Source organism: Lampris incognitus, chromosome 1 (genome assembly GCF_029633865.1).
Source record: "Lampris incognitus isolate fLamInc1 chromosome 1, fLamInc1.hap2, whole genome shotgun sequence".
In the NCBI taxonomy this organism is placed as follows: domain Eukaryota; kingdom Metazoa; phylum Chordata; class Actinopteri; order Lampriformes; family Lampridae; genus Lampris; species Lampris incognitus.
In genome coordinates, this window is record NC_079211.1 from 37,550,107 (window position 1) to 37,567,291 (window position 17,185).

The following is a 17,185-nucleotide window of genomic DNA, read 5'->3' on the forward strand; positions in this document are numbered from 1 at the left end:
AGCAGGATAATGCGCCCTGCCACACTGCACACATTGTTCAGGAATGATTTGAGGAACATGATGACGTGTTCAAGGTGTTCCCCTGGCCTCCAAATTCTCCAGATCGCAATCAATAGAGCATCTATGGGATGTGATGGACTGACAAGTCCGATCCATGGTGGCTCCACCTCGCAACTTACAGGACTTGAAGGATCTGCTGCTAATGTTTTGGTGCCACATACCACAGGACACCTTCAGGAGTCTTGTAGAGCCCATGTCTCAGTGGGTCGGTACTGTTTTTCGCAGCACACGGACGATCAACAGCATATTAGGCACATGGTCATAATGTTTTGGGTCATTAATGTGTGTGTGTGTGTGTGTGTGTGTGTGTGTGTGTGTGTGTGTGTGTGTGTGTGTGTGTGTGTGTGTGTGTGTGTGTGTGTGTGTGTGTGTGTGTGTGTGCATAAATCACATACACATACACACACACACACACACAGCTGTGAGTACAAGACAAATCAATCCCTACACAGGTGTGTCAATTCCAACATATACGTATAGTGTCTTTATAGTTTAGGATATCAAACATTTGTCTTCCTTTACAACCAAAAATATGATATTGTGAGCTTACCAATCATTCTTACCCACACTTTTCACAAATCATACATTTGATGTCCTAACACGTGTGTGATATCCAAAACTAAATACATTTATGTTTAAAAGAATATAGCAACTCTAAAGAGTTAGTCAGCGATAGTACAAAAAAAAATGTTTTCACATGCACATGTATGCATGAAGATATGTAAAAAGAGGTACATCAAATGTATGAATTACAAAAAATGTGGAAACCATTAAAAGTAACTGATAAGCTCACGATATTTTAATTTGTGTTGTAAGAAAAGGCAAATGCATATTTCAAATTAAAAAGACACTATGTTGCAATGGTCACACCTGTGTGTGTGTGTTTTTTTATTATACTCACATACATACGTATATACTCATGAACAATTTCACTGTATAACAGCAAATCTGTTTGTCTTGTGGCTTCCAGGTCAAAACTGTTGATCAAAGCTATTATCAAGGTCTGTCAAAGACAAGCAGATATTCACTATTAATTATATTCAGCAACAATACCGACGCAGCACCATCCCCAGATTTCAGATGCACTGCGGGCAAAGCTGCTGTCGACTGGCTTTAAACTCACACTACAATATATTTGCTACCCACAGAACACTCACAGCACATCTGAACAACTCCATCGCGTAGAATAATTTTTTTTGGTATTTGAATCTGGTAGAAAACTCAACTCCCCTGAATAAACTCTGTTCCGAATCTCTGCCTTGCTGAATGGAAACTGAACTGGGACCTGCAGATAAAGGCACATTCCAGATGCATTGTGGCTGTATTTTTAGCAGCTCTGTAACTCGCGGTGAGTGCACGAGAAGAGCAGAGAGGAGAGGAGGAGCAGAGGGGATAGGAGCACTGCCGTCGGCACCTGTGATCATTCAGCAGCCTGCTGCTGTAGCGACCAGCCAGCCAGCCACGGCATGGCTGATTTATGATGTTCCTGGCTACCATGGCATGCAGCAACATGGCGTGACGAAGCCTATCTCTCTCCCTGCCTCTCTCCATCTCGCTCGCATGGTGTCGGTCTGTCTCCACATTTCTCCCTCTCTTGCGGCTTATCTCCATCTTTCCTTTTTCACATTTCCTCATCTTCCATCTCTCCCCCTTTTGCTTTCCCTCCAGGCAACCGTTCTTCCTCCCTCCCTCCCTCCCTCCCTCGCTCACTTTACGCAAATTGTCTTTTCCCCTAAATAGTTTGTTAATGGCTTTAGCACAGTTTCTCTTTCTTTGCACATGATAAAACGAAAGACACTTCAGCGCCCAAAATGAAAAGCAATTGGTCAGCTTGACAGTGCATGTCAGCCTCTCTCCCTCTCCGTCTACCCACGGTTCAGTTCCCATGGAAGGAAGAGGACAAAACAGACACACCCCTCTCCCCCTTTCCCTCACGATACACTCTCTCTCTCACGCATACACATTCCTACACACACACACACACACAGCGACACACGCACACACCCTCCTTTGATGTGCCCACCCCTGCGCACAAAGATGCAGGTACCTTCTCGGCACTTCCCAATCTGAGCAGAATGACTTGACACATGGTGCAGTGATTCATTTTGACAAATTTACAAATACATCCACAAACATGCGCACGCAGCCACCGATACATATAAATGCACATGCATATATAATCACGCGAACATGCAGGCTTCATCTTGTGCTTCTCTCTCTCTCAGACACACACTCGTACAAACAAAATCAGTCAAGCTTTTGATTTTCCGGTACTGTATTTCAGGTTTGTCGGCTTTTGTTCCCCGCAGCAAACACAGACGAGGACAGAACAAGCGTACAGTCAAGCACCCTGGCAGAAGCTGGGTGGGGGAATGCCACTTTATAATGTCAAGGAAGGTTTACTGGCATAAACCCTGGTTCCCTCTGTTTTACCTTTGCATATCTGTGCATACTTAGTTTTCTATGGTTTATTTCTGTGGCTCGTTCACAGTCATCTTATTTACTCTTTCGCTTGGACTTGAGATCAGTGTTCAAATTTGCACCATCCCAACATGCCTTATTCAAATTATTAGGAATGCATGTACAACCTATCTTCCTTGATAAACCATGCAATATTAAATACGGTCATAGTATATTGTTCAGGTTCCTGTCCACAGAGCCACACCTTCACTAGACTAGCACAGCAAGATATTCACAATTATTTGCCAAGAAGAAGAAGAAGAGTGGCTACTGTGTAAGAAAAAAAGGTTCTCACCTACACTTGTGGGCCTAAAAGGCAGGGTACACTTTAGAGGAGACTGCATTGACTACAGTTACATTCAGGCTGCAGATGGTTTACTGAATAGCAGTCAGGCTGTTACACTGGATTAACTGTTGATATGTTATAGAAAGAAAGTCACAATTACTTTTCAAATGGATTGGGATCAATTAGCGTACCATACAATAAATGTGTCCTGCTTACTGATTATAAAAAGTATACAATTCATGATTATGATAATCTAGCGGAGATGAGCCATTTCCAAGATAGCATCCATGAACCCATAGGAGCATTTAAAACAGGATCCTTGGGGTCCTCACAACAACAATATAGCTGTGGTATCTAGAAATTAGCACAATGAGAGAATTATAACACTAGCTGTTCAGATCAGGTGTCACTCCTGCCTGAAATAACACCCCTCACAATATATAGAATATACAGTCAATATAAGTCTTTACGGGTTGGGTGGTGATAACCCCCCAGTCAAAATCTTCAATGATGGGGCATCCAGGTAGCATAGCGGTCTATTCCGTTGCCTACCAACATGGGATTTGTCGGTTCGAATTGCCATGTTACCTCCGGCTTGATCGGGCGTCCCTTCAGACACAATTGGCCGTGTCTGCGGGTGCGAAGCCGGATGTGAAAATGTGTCCTGGTCACCTGTTCGGGGAGGAGGGGGAATAGCGTAATCCCCCCATGTGCTATACGTCCCCCTGGAGAAACTCCTCACTGTCAGGTGAAAAGAAGCGGCTGGCGACTCCACATGTATCGGAGGAGGCATGTGGCAGTCTGCAGCCCTCCCCAGATTGGCAGAGGGGGTGGAGCAGCGACCAGGATGGCTCAGAGAGCAGAGTGATTGGCCAGGTACAATTGGGGAGGGGGGGAAATGGGGGGGGTCTTAAATGATACTGAACACATCTATACAGCTGTTCTAGACATGGACAAAAGGTACAAGTCATAGTCATGCCACACTCTTCCATCTTAATACTACAGAAATGACCTATGCCAATATATCAACTGGACTAAAGAAACCTACCTGGCCCAAAATGTGAAAGTGTAATTCTAATTTTCTTCACATAGATTTAAACCGACAGTTCAAGCAAGTTCCTGTCTTTACACAGTCAGAAATATAAAGCTAGTTTGCATTACTTCCACAATAAAAACAAGTGGTGCAAGGGGTGTCAGTCACACATGCTAATGAATTTAGTTTCTAATTAGCATATCAAATCACTCAATTAATAGGGTGTTTGCATATGACGTCATGAACTACAGATGGAGGGCAGGAAGTGATTTTCTACATAGGAAGCACTATCACAAACTTTCGAAATGCCTGTTTGGCGTCATTAACTGAGAAACCACAAGGAGTTTTTATTGAGTACCAAAAGTTGTTGTTCATGGGGGGGAGGGGTGCAAGAAAGTGACCGAAAACGCCGGGGGGGGGGCTTGCGAACCGTCGTCTGCGGTCGGGAGGAGCGGAGTCGGATAACGCGCGTGTGTGCAGTGACCACTTCAACAAAAATCACTCTTCATAACATAAGGATCATGTCCAACATATCTTACTTTCTGTTTATACCTTTCTCTCATAATATCGTCTAAACTAGCACAGTTCGTGTTAAACTAGCTCCATCTCGTCCATTCTACCTTTCACTTCCTGCCCTCCATCCGAATCTCGCGCGTCATCAGAATCACGTGACTGCGAGCGGAAAACGCACTCATCAAATGATAGGAGTTTAAACGACCGACCGGTAAGATTTACCCTAGGTCCTTTATCTGGCCAATCTGTCCCCTGCAGGGGGGCTTGACTGACACGCGTCTGTGTAGACCTTTTGATAGCCTCACCAGACCCGACCCGTCGCTCAGGAATCAAAAGGACCCCTGCCAGCCGAGACAGGACTCACCAACAGGCATCCATCGGCAGAGACGGCCAAACGATTACAGGAAAGTCACCGAAGACTCAACTGCCTTCAGGTGGTCCTGAAGACCGAGCTGGAGTCACGGTGTTAACCATATAAAGCGATTCGTGTTGACCTGATTAAAAATATAAATAAATAATACCATAAAATTAAGTAAAAATCCACCCTAAGCCATAACTCATGTCAGCCCCCCCCCCCCCCCCCAATGACCTTGGATCTTCCTCGGTGCAGTTTTGGGGAAACGGAGAAGGTTCTTGTTCGTGTTGTGTTTTTTTTTCCTGTAGCGAAGGAAAAAAAACCAGAGGCAGGATTCTAATCTTCGATGTCATCACCAGACAAGGCTCGCAGCCAGTTGATGACATCACAAGTTAAAATCTTCAATCTCTGGTTTCTAGCTTTAGGAAAAACTCTCTCTCGCTCTCTGTTCATGAGTACAAGCTGAATTATCGGGAACCATAAAAAGATAAATAATAATACACGTATACGGGGAATATTTATCCTGTTTTATGGCGAATTTACATTTAAAATATCTCAAGGGAAATACAACTCATTATCAAACTGAGGCTCTCGATTCACAAATTTCACCCCGTTCTTTCACCGCCATACCTTCTTGCCACACCAGATTTTTCTAGAAGTCGTTTACTCTCCCAATCATAGATCTAACATCTGTGTGTGTGTGTGTGTGTGTGTGCGTGCATGCGTGTGTGTTTATTCGAGTGTGCGCGCGCATGTGTTTCTGTGAGTATGCCTTTTGCCTTTTCCTGTGTGGGTGCACGCGTGCTTGTGTGTGTGTGTGTGCGCGCGCGTGTGTGTGTATGTGCTTGTGTCAAGGAAACTGCTTTCCGTAAAGAGGTACAATGAAAGTGAAATATGTGTCATGTCCTTGCTAGCCCTCGAAGGAGAAAGGGAGATCTATTTCGGTCCTTACAAATGGAGGTGTTCAAGTAGTCTTCAATAGCAGAGATTATCTCCTTCACTCACACACACATACACACATCGTTGGAGAAAAGCAGGCCAGTCTAGTGTGGCGAGAGGGTGAGCGAAACCCACAGATAAAAAAGATAATGGGGGAGAGAGGCGAGGAGGAGGCAGGAGGGAAAGAAGGAGAGCAGAGAGGAGGAGGGACAGGAAAGAGAAAGGGGGGAAAGGGAGAAATAATGTACACTGAGCTCACAAATATCTGCACACACACGCGCGCGCACACACACACGCGCGTGCTCGCACAGATGAATAGACATGCGCGCACACTCCCAACATTAAAGCAGCGAGCTAGTTGTTTACCTAGAGGCATGCCTTTGTTGAGGAGATGTGAGCTTCCCATGGTGTGTTCCCCGGCCAGGCAGCACAGAACAGAGCCCTACAGTCTTCTACCAGCCACACATAAACAGGAGTCCACTCAGCATATGGCGGCTGTGGCTCGCTACCTCGCTTTCCTTGGTCCTTCTCTCAACCCCTCAGTGACAAGCACACACATGTGCTCCCCCTCTTTTTACCCACCCCCCTTTCTCTCTCAGCTCGCTCGTGCGCCTGCGATCTCCCCCCCCCCCCAACTCCCTCCCTCCCGTCTGTAGCTACCTCTGTCTTTCTCGCTCGCTCTCTCTGGACTCTCTCTCGCTCTTGTCTCTCTATATATCTTTTTGATCACGGCAAATCTCGCTGTCTCCCAACACGTGTGCACACATATCCAAGCGCCGCTGCATTTATGGACGCGGGAGAGCAGCGCAGTCAGAGAGGGGAGAGGAAGCGAGCGAGAGAGCGAGAGAGAGAGAGAAACGTGTGTATGTGTGCTTGTGTGAGCGAGAGGGGTGGCTGCAAAAAAAGAAGAGGAAAAGGCAAGAATGGGGAGGAGCTAAAGCTGGACAAAATTCATCTTTTGTTTCCTGTAAGACGATAGAGAAAAAAATAAAAGAATAATTACGCAATGCTCAGTCAGGGGGGAAACTTGAGATTTTTTTGATACAGGACACACAATTGTAAAGTCCCTAAACCCAGTCAAACCGAAATGTAAGAGGTGAAAAAAATACTGGGGGATAGTGTGACCAGTTTGTTTTTAATAGAAAATTAAGTATTTCCTAAACCATTTCAATGTTCTATCCCTATCTGATTTATAGCGATTTATTTCATTGTGTGATTATGCCGATTCGGTTTTCATAGAGAAATAGTTTGTCCTTATATCAGTGCATTCAAGCTTGTAAAGAAGCAAATAATACAGATTAATGATGGCTATTAAAATGAGAGAGCAAAACAATTGTTGGAAATGTATTGTGTTTACGCAAGAAATTGCAAACATGAATAACAATCCCTAAGTGTCTAAATCGACATATAATTTATATAAACATATACATCTGTGCATACTTGTACTGACATTTGCGCGTACTTACCAAAAATGACTTGCAATACAAAGGCCTGCTCCAATTTTTTTTAATAATTATTATTATGTACAATGTCATATATGACAATGTCATATTAGTGGAAAGCATCAACCTTCTTTATTTGTCTATCTGGTTTGGTGGGATGACACCGCAGGTCTGTAAGACCATTATAGGACAGTCATCAAGCCACATTAAACAAAAGCACAGAAAGATTTACATTACATTGATATACCCCAAAGAGCTATAATTTGCCTAAACCACTTATGATTTTAGTTTACATGTACTGAAATGTGTTTAAATGTAGCTTGATTACCCAGGTCCTATTTACAGTTTCCTCTCTGTCTCTTTCGCGTGTTCCTGCCAGACGAGCAAAATGGCTGCTGAGTGTATATGAATATTTGAGGGAATATCAGAATGTGAATACTGAAACTTAACAGATGTAATCTGATTACTTTGCCTCCAAATTCCAAACAGTGTGGAAATGGCAATTTTCAGTTCACCGAGTGTATTAAGTTGAATAGTTAACATGGTTGGCCATCATTTCAAGATGTGTAAAATCAAGATTAGATCTCAAAATCCTAATACTTTTCCCATTCGGAGATGCTCCTCCAAGCAACTCAGCAAGCTAATCAGCTCGCCTTCTTTCTTTTTTTTCTTACAAGAGTATCCGTAATTTGATTATTGTGTTACATTTATAGTCTGGTTGCTCCAATTGTTTGCATGTTAAGGACCCCAAACCGATCCACTGGGGTCAACTGAGTGTTTCTGACAGTAGCTCAGATTGACACACTGGCATCCAATGTGCAACAAAGAAAATCTTTCAAAATGATTCTGGTTTTAACTGATCATCACAACTTGTGAAATCACTGTGTTTTTGGTTTTCCTTTTTAAATGCATTGTCAGAGATGGGAAGCCCTTTGTATTTATCTCGATCACAATTGCTATGAAATTAAGTGAAAACATCTGATGTGATATTTTTAATTTCAGAACCAACAGCCATAGATATAGAAGTTTGTGCGGACTTTTAATAACCACTGTATTAACCAATATAGCAGAACAAAGTAAGGGAAGACAGAATTTGGTCAACACACAATTGGGGCATGGCTCCAGTTTTGGATGTTTTAATCCCTTCGCTGGGATGTACTACATCTATGTTACGTACATTACTGTATATGCACCAGCAATCTTTAACATAAACACCTTTTTGCAGCTGGAGGGTTGGAGGTTGGGGACCGTCATTTTTTTTTTTTTTTGACAAGGGCATGCTCACCATAAGGCTCACCAACACAGTTTATACTGTGTATTCTATTCCAGTCAAACTGGAAGACGTCAAAACGTTTTTCTAGCTGATGACAACTTCACTCAACTCTATCAATGCAAAATACGAAAATGACAGATGTGTTTCCCAGTGGACGCATGGAATGAACACCAAACATGTTCCCTTCGAAACAAGTGCGGAGAAGACGACATGAGAGAGATGTAATCTGCACTCCTCTAGGTTTGCAAAGGAAGACAAGCAGGAGTAGAGGCAGAGAGAGAGAGACGGACATGACAGGAATTGTTGTTCTGCAGAAGACAGCGACATGTAATGATCTGTAGAATATGTGATACTGCACACGAAGGAAGATATGGCGCCAAAGAGAGACATCAAGCAGAGGGGTGAGGAAGGGGGTGTTGGTAGGTGGGTGGGGGGTAGGCTGGAGGGAGAGATGGGGGGGGCAGCGGTCGGGGAGTTGAGGGGAGAAACGAGGAGACGTGCAGCGTAAAAGATAGGGGAGCGAAGAGGTGAAGGGAGTGGAGGTGTGGCATCGGAAGGATAGGAGAGAGGTTGAGTAGAAGAGGTGTTAGGGGAAAGGAGAACAGAAATGAGGGTAGAGATTGGTACAGAAGGTAGGGGAATAGAAAAGAGGGCAAAATAGGGGTGGGTGGAGAGGGTGGTGGGATACGAACAGGGAGGATAGATAGAGAGGGGGGAGTAAGATTTTTAAGAGCCCATCTTGCCATCTCTGAATCCCTGCTCTATCTATCTCTCTCTCTTCTCCGTCCTCTATACCTGCTCTATACTTTTTGCTCTTCTTTTTTCCTGCCATCACTTCCCCTCATCATCCTTCTCCATCTTTAACCACCTCCTTGGTTTTGCACCCCACCTCCAACATCTCTGTCTCTCTCTCACACAAATTTAGCCCTCTGACACAGCCGACAAAAGTCATAGAAATGATAAGAGTTCAGCTAGAACTTGGCGATGATTCAACATTTTGTTTGGTGTCTTTCAGTGGTATCATATTAGGATGGAGTCTGGATATTGTCATGTTGAGATACACAATACTGTTGTCTGAGCTGATAACGAAAGTGTGTTCCCTAAAATTTCTCACAAAATGAGGTCTGAAATATCTGATGTAGCACCACTTGAAATGTAGTTTCGGTTTGATATTATAATTCATGTTACCAAAGTTCAGTGTGATGAATCTCAGTTGGCTTCTTAACCGTGGTATTTTTGCATATATAAAACACATTGCTGCACTTATACCTCAACCTCTGGAATATTGCATCCAAATGCTGTCATATCGCAATAATGAGATCCATACAATATATAGTTCAACCCAGCGGTGAAAGACATTTAAGAAAAGTGTTAAGAGATTATTTTTCTTCTATCAAACATGTGTCACTTCTGTCGAGCATAAGCTGTCCAAAGTGTTGAGTAACCATGTGTAAATTAACTCTTACCATGCCTCCTTTCTTTGTCTCCCTCTTGTGCCCCTCTAAATCTCTCTCCATCTCTCTCTTTCTCAAAGCTCCAGCATCCTCTCTCATCTCTCTCCCTCCCTCTACTTCTTGTCCCTCACCACCCTTCTGGCTGCCTTGTCTCCCCTACTCTTCATTTTGTCTCATCTCTGCACTTCCCTCCATCTCGTTCCCCCTCTCTGCATTACCTCCATCTCGTTCACCTCTCATTTCTCTCCATCTCATCCACCATCTCATCTGTCTGCAACCCCTGCACACCTTATTCTCATAATCTATCTCTCTCTCTCTCTCTCTCTCTCTCTCTCTCTCTCTCTCTCTCTCTCTCTCTCTCTCTCTCTCTCTCTCGCTTTCTCTCTCTCTTTCCCTCTCTTTCTACTGCAGCGTGTCAAATGGTTCAGCTCCCTCTCAGCAGATCCACCAAGTGGAGGGCAGGCGAGGAGCCACCCTGACTAACGCCTTCCAATCACTGGCCTTATCAAGACTGACAACCAGCTACAGCTAGCTACGACTAACACACACACACACACACACACACACACACACACACACACACACACACACACACACACACACACACACACACACATGAACGTGCACGTCTGGTTTTGAAGATAGCCTACAAACACACACATGCCCATATGCACAAACACATGTAAAGGAACACACAGGGGTTCAAATAAAAACAAAGGTTACCTCATGTAGGCTGTAAACATGCAACATGTAGGTGTAACCAGACACATATTCAAAGCACAGCAACACACAGACAGATACACTAATGCACATAATACAGATTTACACAGCTAACAGTATTCTCTCTCTCGCTCTCTCTCTCTCTCTCTCTCTCTCTCTCTCTCTCTCTCTCTCTCTCTCTCTCTCTCTCTCTCTCTCTCTCTCTCTCTCTCTCACACACACACACACACACACACACACGCATGGACGCATGCATGGACGCGCGAGCAAAACTGGATTTATGGATGTTGACAGTCAACTGCGGAGCAATGTGGGGACTACTATAGAAGGAGAGAACAGATAGAGGTGATGGGGAATCTAATCTTCTGTAGGGGGAAACAGCCAGATACCGGAGGCATTGAGAATGAAACCCATGCAGTGCGGGGAAGTATGGGAGGAGTGAAAGGAGGCCATGGCAGAGAGAAAAGGAGGAGATGGGTTGAGGAGGGGGAAGGAGAAGCGCAAGAGAAACAAAAAAGTAAGGAGGAAAGGAAGATAAGGAGAGAGAGAGAGAGGAGGACTAAACTGGGACAAGAAAAAAAAGACAAGCAGGCATAAGGAGAAGGATGTTCAGGTAAGAGAGGAAAGGGGCAGGGAGGAGAGAAGAAGAGGCAATAGAGGAGGGAAGGAGGAGAGAGGAGGGGAGGATTAGGAAGAGGGGAGAGCAGCAATGGTCCGGATCAAAAGGAAGAGAGTAGGAGTGGTGCAGGGAGGAGAAAGAGGGGGAGTAAGAGTGGGCTAGGAGGGAGGGATGAGAGAAGGCAGGCCATGGAAAGGTGGAGGACGAATTAATGATGTCCCAGAAATTCGACACTGATATAAAGCTAACTCCCCCCTCATTTGTATGCAAGTCTATAATTACTTGAGTAGTATATAGCTTAGGAAAGTATAAGCCAAATGCAGAAAGCAAAAGAAGCATCACGTTGGTTTCAGCCTCTGCATTGTGCACAGGCTCACTGGATGAACAACTGAAACTCTTTTGCACATTGGTCACCATGGCAGGATTGTTTCCTATTTGGAAACAATTGGGCGGCACAGTGGCCCAGTGGTTAGCGCTGTCGCCTCACAGCAAGAAGGTCCTGGGTTCGAACCCCGGGGTTGTTCAACCTTGGGGGGTCCTCCCAGGTCATCCTCTGTGTGGAGTTTGTATATTCTCCCTCTGTCTGCGGTGGATTTTCTTGGGGTGCTCAGGTTTCCCCCACCATCAAAAGAAACATGCATGTTAGGGTTTATACTCCTGTCTGTGCCCCTGACCAAGGCAGTGGGAAAAGAACTGGAGTTGGTCCCCGGACGCAGCATGAAGGCGGTAGCCCACTGCTCCTAGCTACACAGACCACAGCCAGGAATGGTTAATTTGCAGTAACTAAATTTCCCCAAGGGGATTAATAAAGGAAATTTAAATTAAAAAATTAAATTAAATATTTAGTCTACCATATCACACCATGTTCGCCTGTTGGGAAACATCCCCATTGCCTTCTCGGTTTCGTTTATTTATGTCTCCATATTAACAATGGAAATTTTTAGATTAACATATGCAATAACACACATACATCTCTATTATTATAATTATTATTATTATCAGTCATTAAATTTCTGCAAAAAAAAATGCTGAAGAACGTGTCAGGTATGACAGTTTGATTCTCAAACGTGCGAATGCCTGCGGAGGCGAAATTCGTGTCTCGTCGTTCTGAATGTGGGCGGTGCCGGATGTGACGCACACCGAAATCACTTTGCTGTTTGTAGTCCGTTTGAGTAGCCGTGGGTACTCTTGTTTATTTACGTTCATGGTCTGTGTCCGGACTCACTGCCAGCATCTCTCGTCGGGCAGTTTTTAGTTTTCACAGGTAATGCCGTACAATAGGAGGGTTTCCGTGCAACGTCGTCACAGAGATGCGTGTGCCACTAGGGGGCAGAAAGCAGCTACAGCGCAGAGACTTTAACCAAGACAGAGCTCAGACACAGCAGAGGGTACGAGCAGTTGAAACCGCCAAAAGGATGGGTGGAAAATGTTGAACATTTTCATTGTTGAACCGCTTTGGTAGCCCTCAAAAGATTATGCATCTCAAAATCTTTTGAGAGCTACCAAAGCGGTTTTGTCCCCTAGCTGCGCACGCACCCAGTAATGTTCGTAAACAGGAACCCCGTCTATACCGGCTGGATGGACGCAGCAACAGTCTCTATCGTGGCTCACTAACTGTGATGTGTAGTAACTGGGTTTAGCCTGTGGTGGCGCTGCTGCTGATACATACCTGTTGAATGACACGCAACACCATAGAAGAGGACATTCAGCGAAAAGAGGCAAGCTGGATCAACGTGCCATCCGTCTGAGTTATAGTGTCGCCTCATTGTTATCTAAATAACAATATATATACATGACATGGTGTCAGAAGTGGGATATGGAGCAACTGAAGCCACCAAACAGCTTGCGCCTGGAAGGGAACCTGGCGGAAAATTGGCGTTCGTGGATTCAGAGGTTTGAGCTGTACCTCCTTGCTAGCGGCATCTCCGAAAAGTCAGAAAAGAGGAAGTGCGCTACTTTTCTAACAATATAAGCATTGTTAAAGCATTTATGTGCTTCATCTTCAATCATGCTGTGCCATGACATTCCAGGTCGATCATGGGCAAAACTGGGTGTGGATCTCCAAAGGAGTTGAATCAAGTGCAACTGGACTTGGTATATATCCGTGAAAACGTTTCGCCTCTCATCCAAGAGGCTTCATCAGTTCGTGCCTTTCTGACTAGACCAAGCTGGTGATGAGACTCAGATATGTATCCTCTTTGGAGTCGTTATCAGAGCTATTGATGTCCATGGCCCTTTGTGTTCCGATGTTTAGCCACACCCGTCGTTATCAGAGCTATTGATGAGCGTGGCTCTTTGTGACCCGATGTTAAGCAGCGACGGTCGTTGGGGGTGTTAGTTTCGACTTCGTTAGTGCTCCATTCAGTGGTCATGAGAGAGGTGGAGCCGTTAGTGACCGACTGTTGTTCTTGGAGGCTAGGCTTCTTGAGTCTCCTGGGTAGAGATGAAAGGACGGCATTGTAAGTGGGTGATAGGTGGTGTCGTAGACCTCCTCCTCTGTTGAGGGATGGTTTTTCCAGTTTCACATAGATGGCTTCCTTCGCCCCTCTTTCAAACCATCGATCTTCTCTGTCCAAAATGTGTACGTTGCTGTCCTGGAAGGAGTGTGTCTTCTCCTTTAGGTGTAGATAGACTGCTGAGTCTTGTCCTGAGGAGTTTGGCCTTCTGTGTTGGGCCATCCGTTTGTGTAGTGGTTGTTTGGTTTCTCCTATGTATAGGTCAGTGCAATCCTCATTGCATTGTACAGCATACACCAGATTGCTTTTTTGGGTGTGTGGTACACGGTCTTTGGGATGAACCAGTGTTCATCCCAAAGATGAACACTGGTTGCTGGGTTTGAAGTATACCGGGATGCGGTGTCGAAACGTTTTCACGGATATATACCAAGTCCAGTTGCACTTGATTCAATTCCTTTGGATAACCATGACCTGGATGAATGAGAACATTCACAGGCATGGCTGTGGATCGTTTCCATTTGGATCAATGTGATTATCTGCTCTGCATGTGCAGATTACTACTCGAAGTATCCAGAAATTGCCAAGTTGCCCCAGACATCAAGCAAACATGTAATTGTAGCTCTGAAATCCATGTTTGCAAGACATGGAATCCCAGATGAGGTTATTTCGGACAATGGACTGCAGTTTGCAAGTGAGGAGTTTAAACAGCTCGCAGCAGAGTGGGAGTTTAAACACACTACATCAAGCCCAGGATTCCCACAATCCAACGGTGAAAGTGAACGAGCGATCCAGACCATTAAAAAAAACCTACTCAAGAAAGCACGGGGGAGCCGATGAGATCTATATCTTGCTCTCCTTGAGTACAGAAATGCACCTTTGGATGGCGTGAGACTGTCTCCTGCCCAACTGTTAATGGGTCGGCGACTGAAGACAAAACTACCAGCAACTACGCAGCTGTTGAAGCCTCAGCTGTACAAGGGAGTGCATGGACAAATGAAGAAAAGACAGTTGAAACACAAACACTACCTTGATTGAGGCGCGAGAGACCTGCCTGCACTACAGGAAGGTGAGACTAAGATTCGAAGTGGGCAATACATGGCAGCCAGCTGTTGTGAAACAACACCGTGTTCAGCCAAGGTCTTTTGTGATCCAAACACCTGAAGGCAGCACCTTTCGCAGAAACAGGCGACATCTGCTAAAGAGCAGAGAGGACAGACTTCCAGAACTGGACAGAACAGGTCAGGAACAACAGGACTTCACGGCGTCTGCTAGTGAACCAGCAAACGTCACAGTGATGCCAACACCTGTCGCTTCCCCTATAAGAGACTGTAACACCGGAGGTGACTACAACTACAACAGGTCCAGTAAAGATCTCACGCTCTGGGAGAGTGATTAAACCTCCAAAACGTTATTCACAGTACATTTTTTTTAAAAGTAAAGTAGAGTGAATGTAACGGTGAATTCATGTTGTTACATTACAGGTCACATACGTGTTTAATGTTGGTACTGAGTTGAAAGTAACATTGCATAGATGTTTTGTTGATTAGTAAAATAGGCCAAGTGAAAAAGAAAAAAAAGAACGGAAAGTTAATGGCTTTAAGTTAAGGATAAACATCTCTAAGATGAAGCACATAAATGCTTTAACAATGCTTAGATTGTTATTTGATTTTATTATTACAGGCTAAATGACTAATGTAATGTAATGTAATTTGCTTTGGTTACATATTTAGGTTGAGATGTGATGTGTAGTAACTAGTCTTAGCCTGTAGTGGCGCTGCTGCTGTTACATACCTGTGTTGAATGACATGTAACACCATAGAAGAAGGCATTCAGTAAAAAGAGCCAAGCTGAATCAACGTGCTATCCGTCTAGGTTACTGTGTCGCCTCATGTCAATCTAAGTAACAATACATATATGACATAAACTACAGCTAATTACAGCCAAGTGGGGTTCGCCGGTCAAAGTTCACCCAAAGCTGAACTCCGCGCAAAGCGAAGATGCAAATGTCGGAAGCGAATGTTTTATTCGCCCCCTTCCCTCACATAGACTGAAGGGAATGGGGGGCGAATTTTCGCCAAAATTATTTTCGCGCATGTGTGACCGTAACCTTAAACTGCAAAACTGAGTAAGGCACTTATCCTCTGCTGCTCTAGTGCAAGCACGGATTTACCAGCTGCTGAAAATTAGTTGCACTCGAGCAGTACTCAGGTGTGAATGAGTGGCCATGTATGAATTTGAAGCACTGCGTAGCTTTAAAAGAAAACTGCTCAGCAAAACCTCTCTGGAAAATTACCATTGGGAGAGGAGAGGAAAATGTTTACAATTTTCACCCATTTTTTTTGTATTAAGCCCTACGGTATGTTGTGAAATCACCTTAATATTGTACAGATATTCTCTACAGTGGTGCACTGTCCAACAAAGTGGCCTACATCCAAAGTCTGCACTGACTGCTTTTGTACAGGTACCCGATCTGGATCTTTGATTTCTCGAAGCACTTTTACAATTTTATTTCCTGCTTGTGGGTTGAACAAGTGGAACAAGTATTTCATAATGAGAATAAGTATAAACTTGCTTTCATACATGACAAACTTGAAACCGAAATTTCAGGTTTTAGCCTTCAGGGCTAAGGTACACTATTCAAATATTGTATTGTGGGGACTTGGGAAAGGTACGACTGCCTCAGCAATTCAATACAAAATTAAAACTATCCAATCACAAAAAACTAATGTCTCCAGAAACTGAGTCAAAACTTTCTCAAGAATATTTTGGGGGCCTTGTTTAAGTCATCATTGAGACCAACTCAGACCTCAACAAAAACGCTAAATTATCATCTGAATGTTTAGAAAAGATTGGATCACAAACTGCTTTCCAAACACAGATGAAACACGCATTCATCAATGATGAACAAAATGTTGACACCCAGGCACACTGAGACAAAACAACATGTAAAGGCATGCGCGCGCGCGCACACACACACACACACCAAAATAGGTAGAGGCTAGTTTTAAAAAAAAAAAGGTAGAGGCTAGTTCCCATCGATGCAGAGAACGGAAATGCAGTAGAGAACGGTCAACTGAGCATGCGCGAATTGCCTCTACCATGCCTCCACACGCCCCGCGTAGCATCCAGGCGCTAGGATTCTAGGAAGACCCACCCATACTCTGCGTCTGATTAGCTAACTTTAACCCTAACCCCGCCCTAACCCTAAACTTAACCTACCCAAACAACGGAGGCAACGAGTACTTGCGCATGCTCAGTTGACCGTTCTCTGCATCGATGGGAACTAGCCTCTACCCACCAAGATAGACGGGTTTCCTGTTTACAAACATTACTGGGTGCGTGCGCAGCCAGGGGGCAAAACCGCTTTGGTAGCTCTCAAAAGAAGAATTTGAATGAAATTTGAAGAACTACTGTACATGATATGCATGACAGCTAGCAAGGTCTGGGACAGTGAAGAAATGGCTGGCACAGATTACATCAGAAGCCTGAGTAGCTCGGTCCGCGCCGATTACAATAATAAATTAGTTCTCAGTAACGGTGAGAAATTACCAGATCCCAACGCTATCCCAGACAAC

General features: G+C 44.4%; 1 protein-coding gene across 2 annotated transcripts in view; it reads right to left on the bottom strand.

Annotated features, from left to right (window-relative positions):
• The window catches only part of LOC130132828 (C-terminal binding protein 1), a 39,823-nt gene that overhangs the window by 20,991 nt on the left and 1,647 nt on the right, over positions 1 to 17,185 (bottom strand). The window contains exon 1 of one of the 2 annotated variants that reach the window (XM_056301894.1): positions 6,013 to 6,161. The exons of the other annotated variant lie outside the window; for it this stretch is intronic. Coding sequence (XP_056157869.1) covers positions 6,013 to 6,052 — 40 coding nt within the window. The 5' untranslated portion in view covers positions 6,053 to 6,161. Of the gene's footprint in view, positions 1 to 6,012; positions 6,162 to 17,185 lie in introns of those variants that run through there. 2 annotated transcript variants of the gene reach the window in all.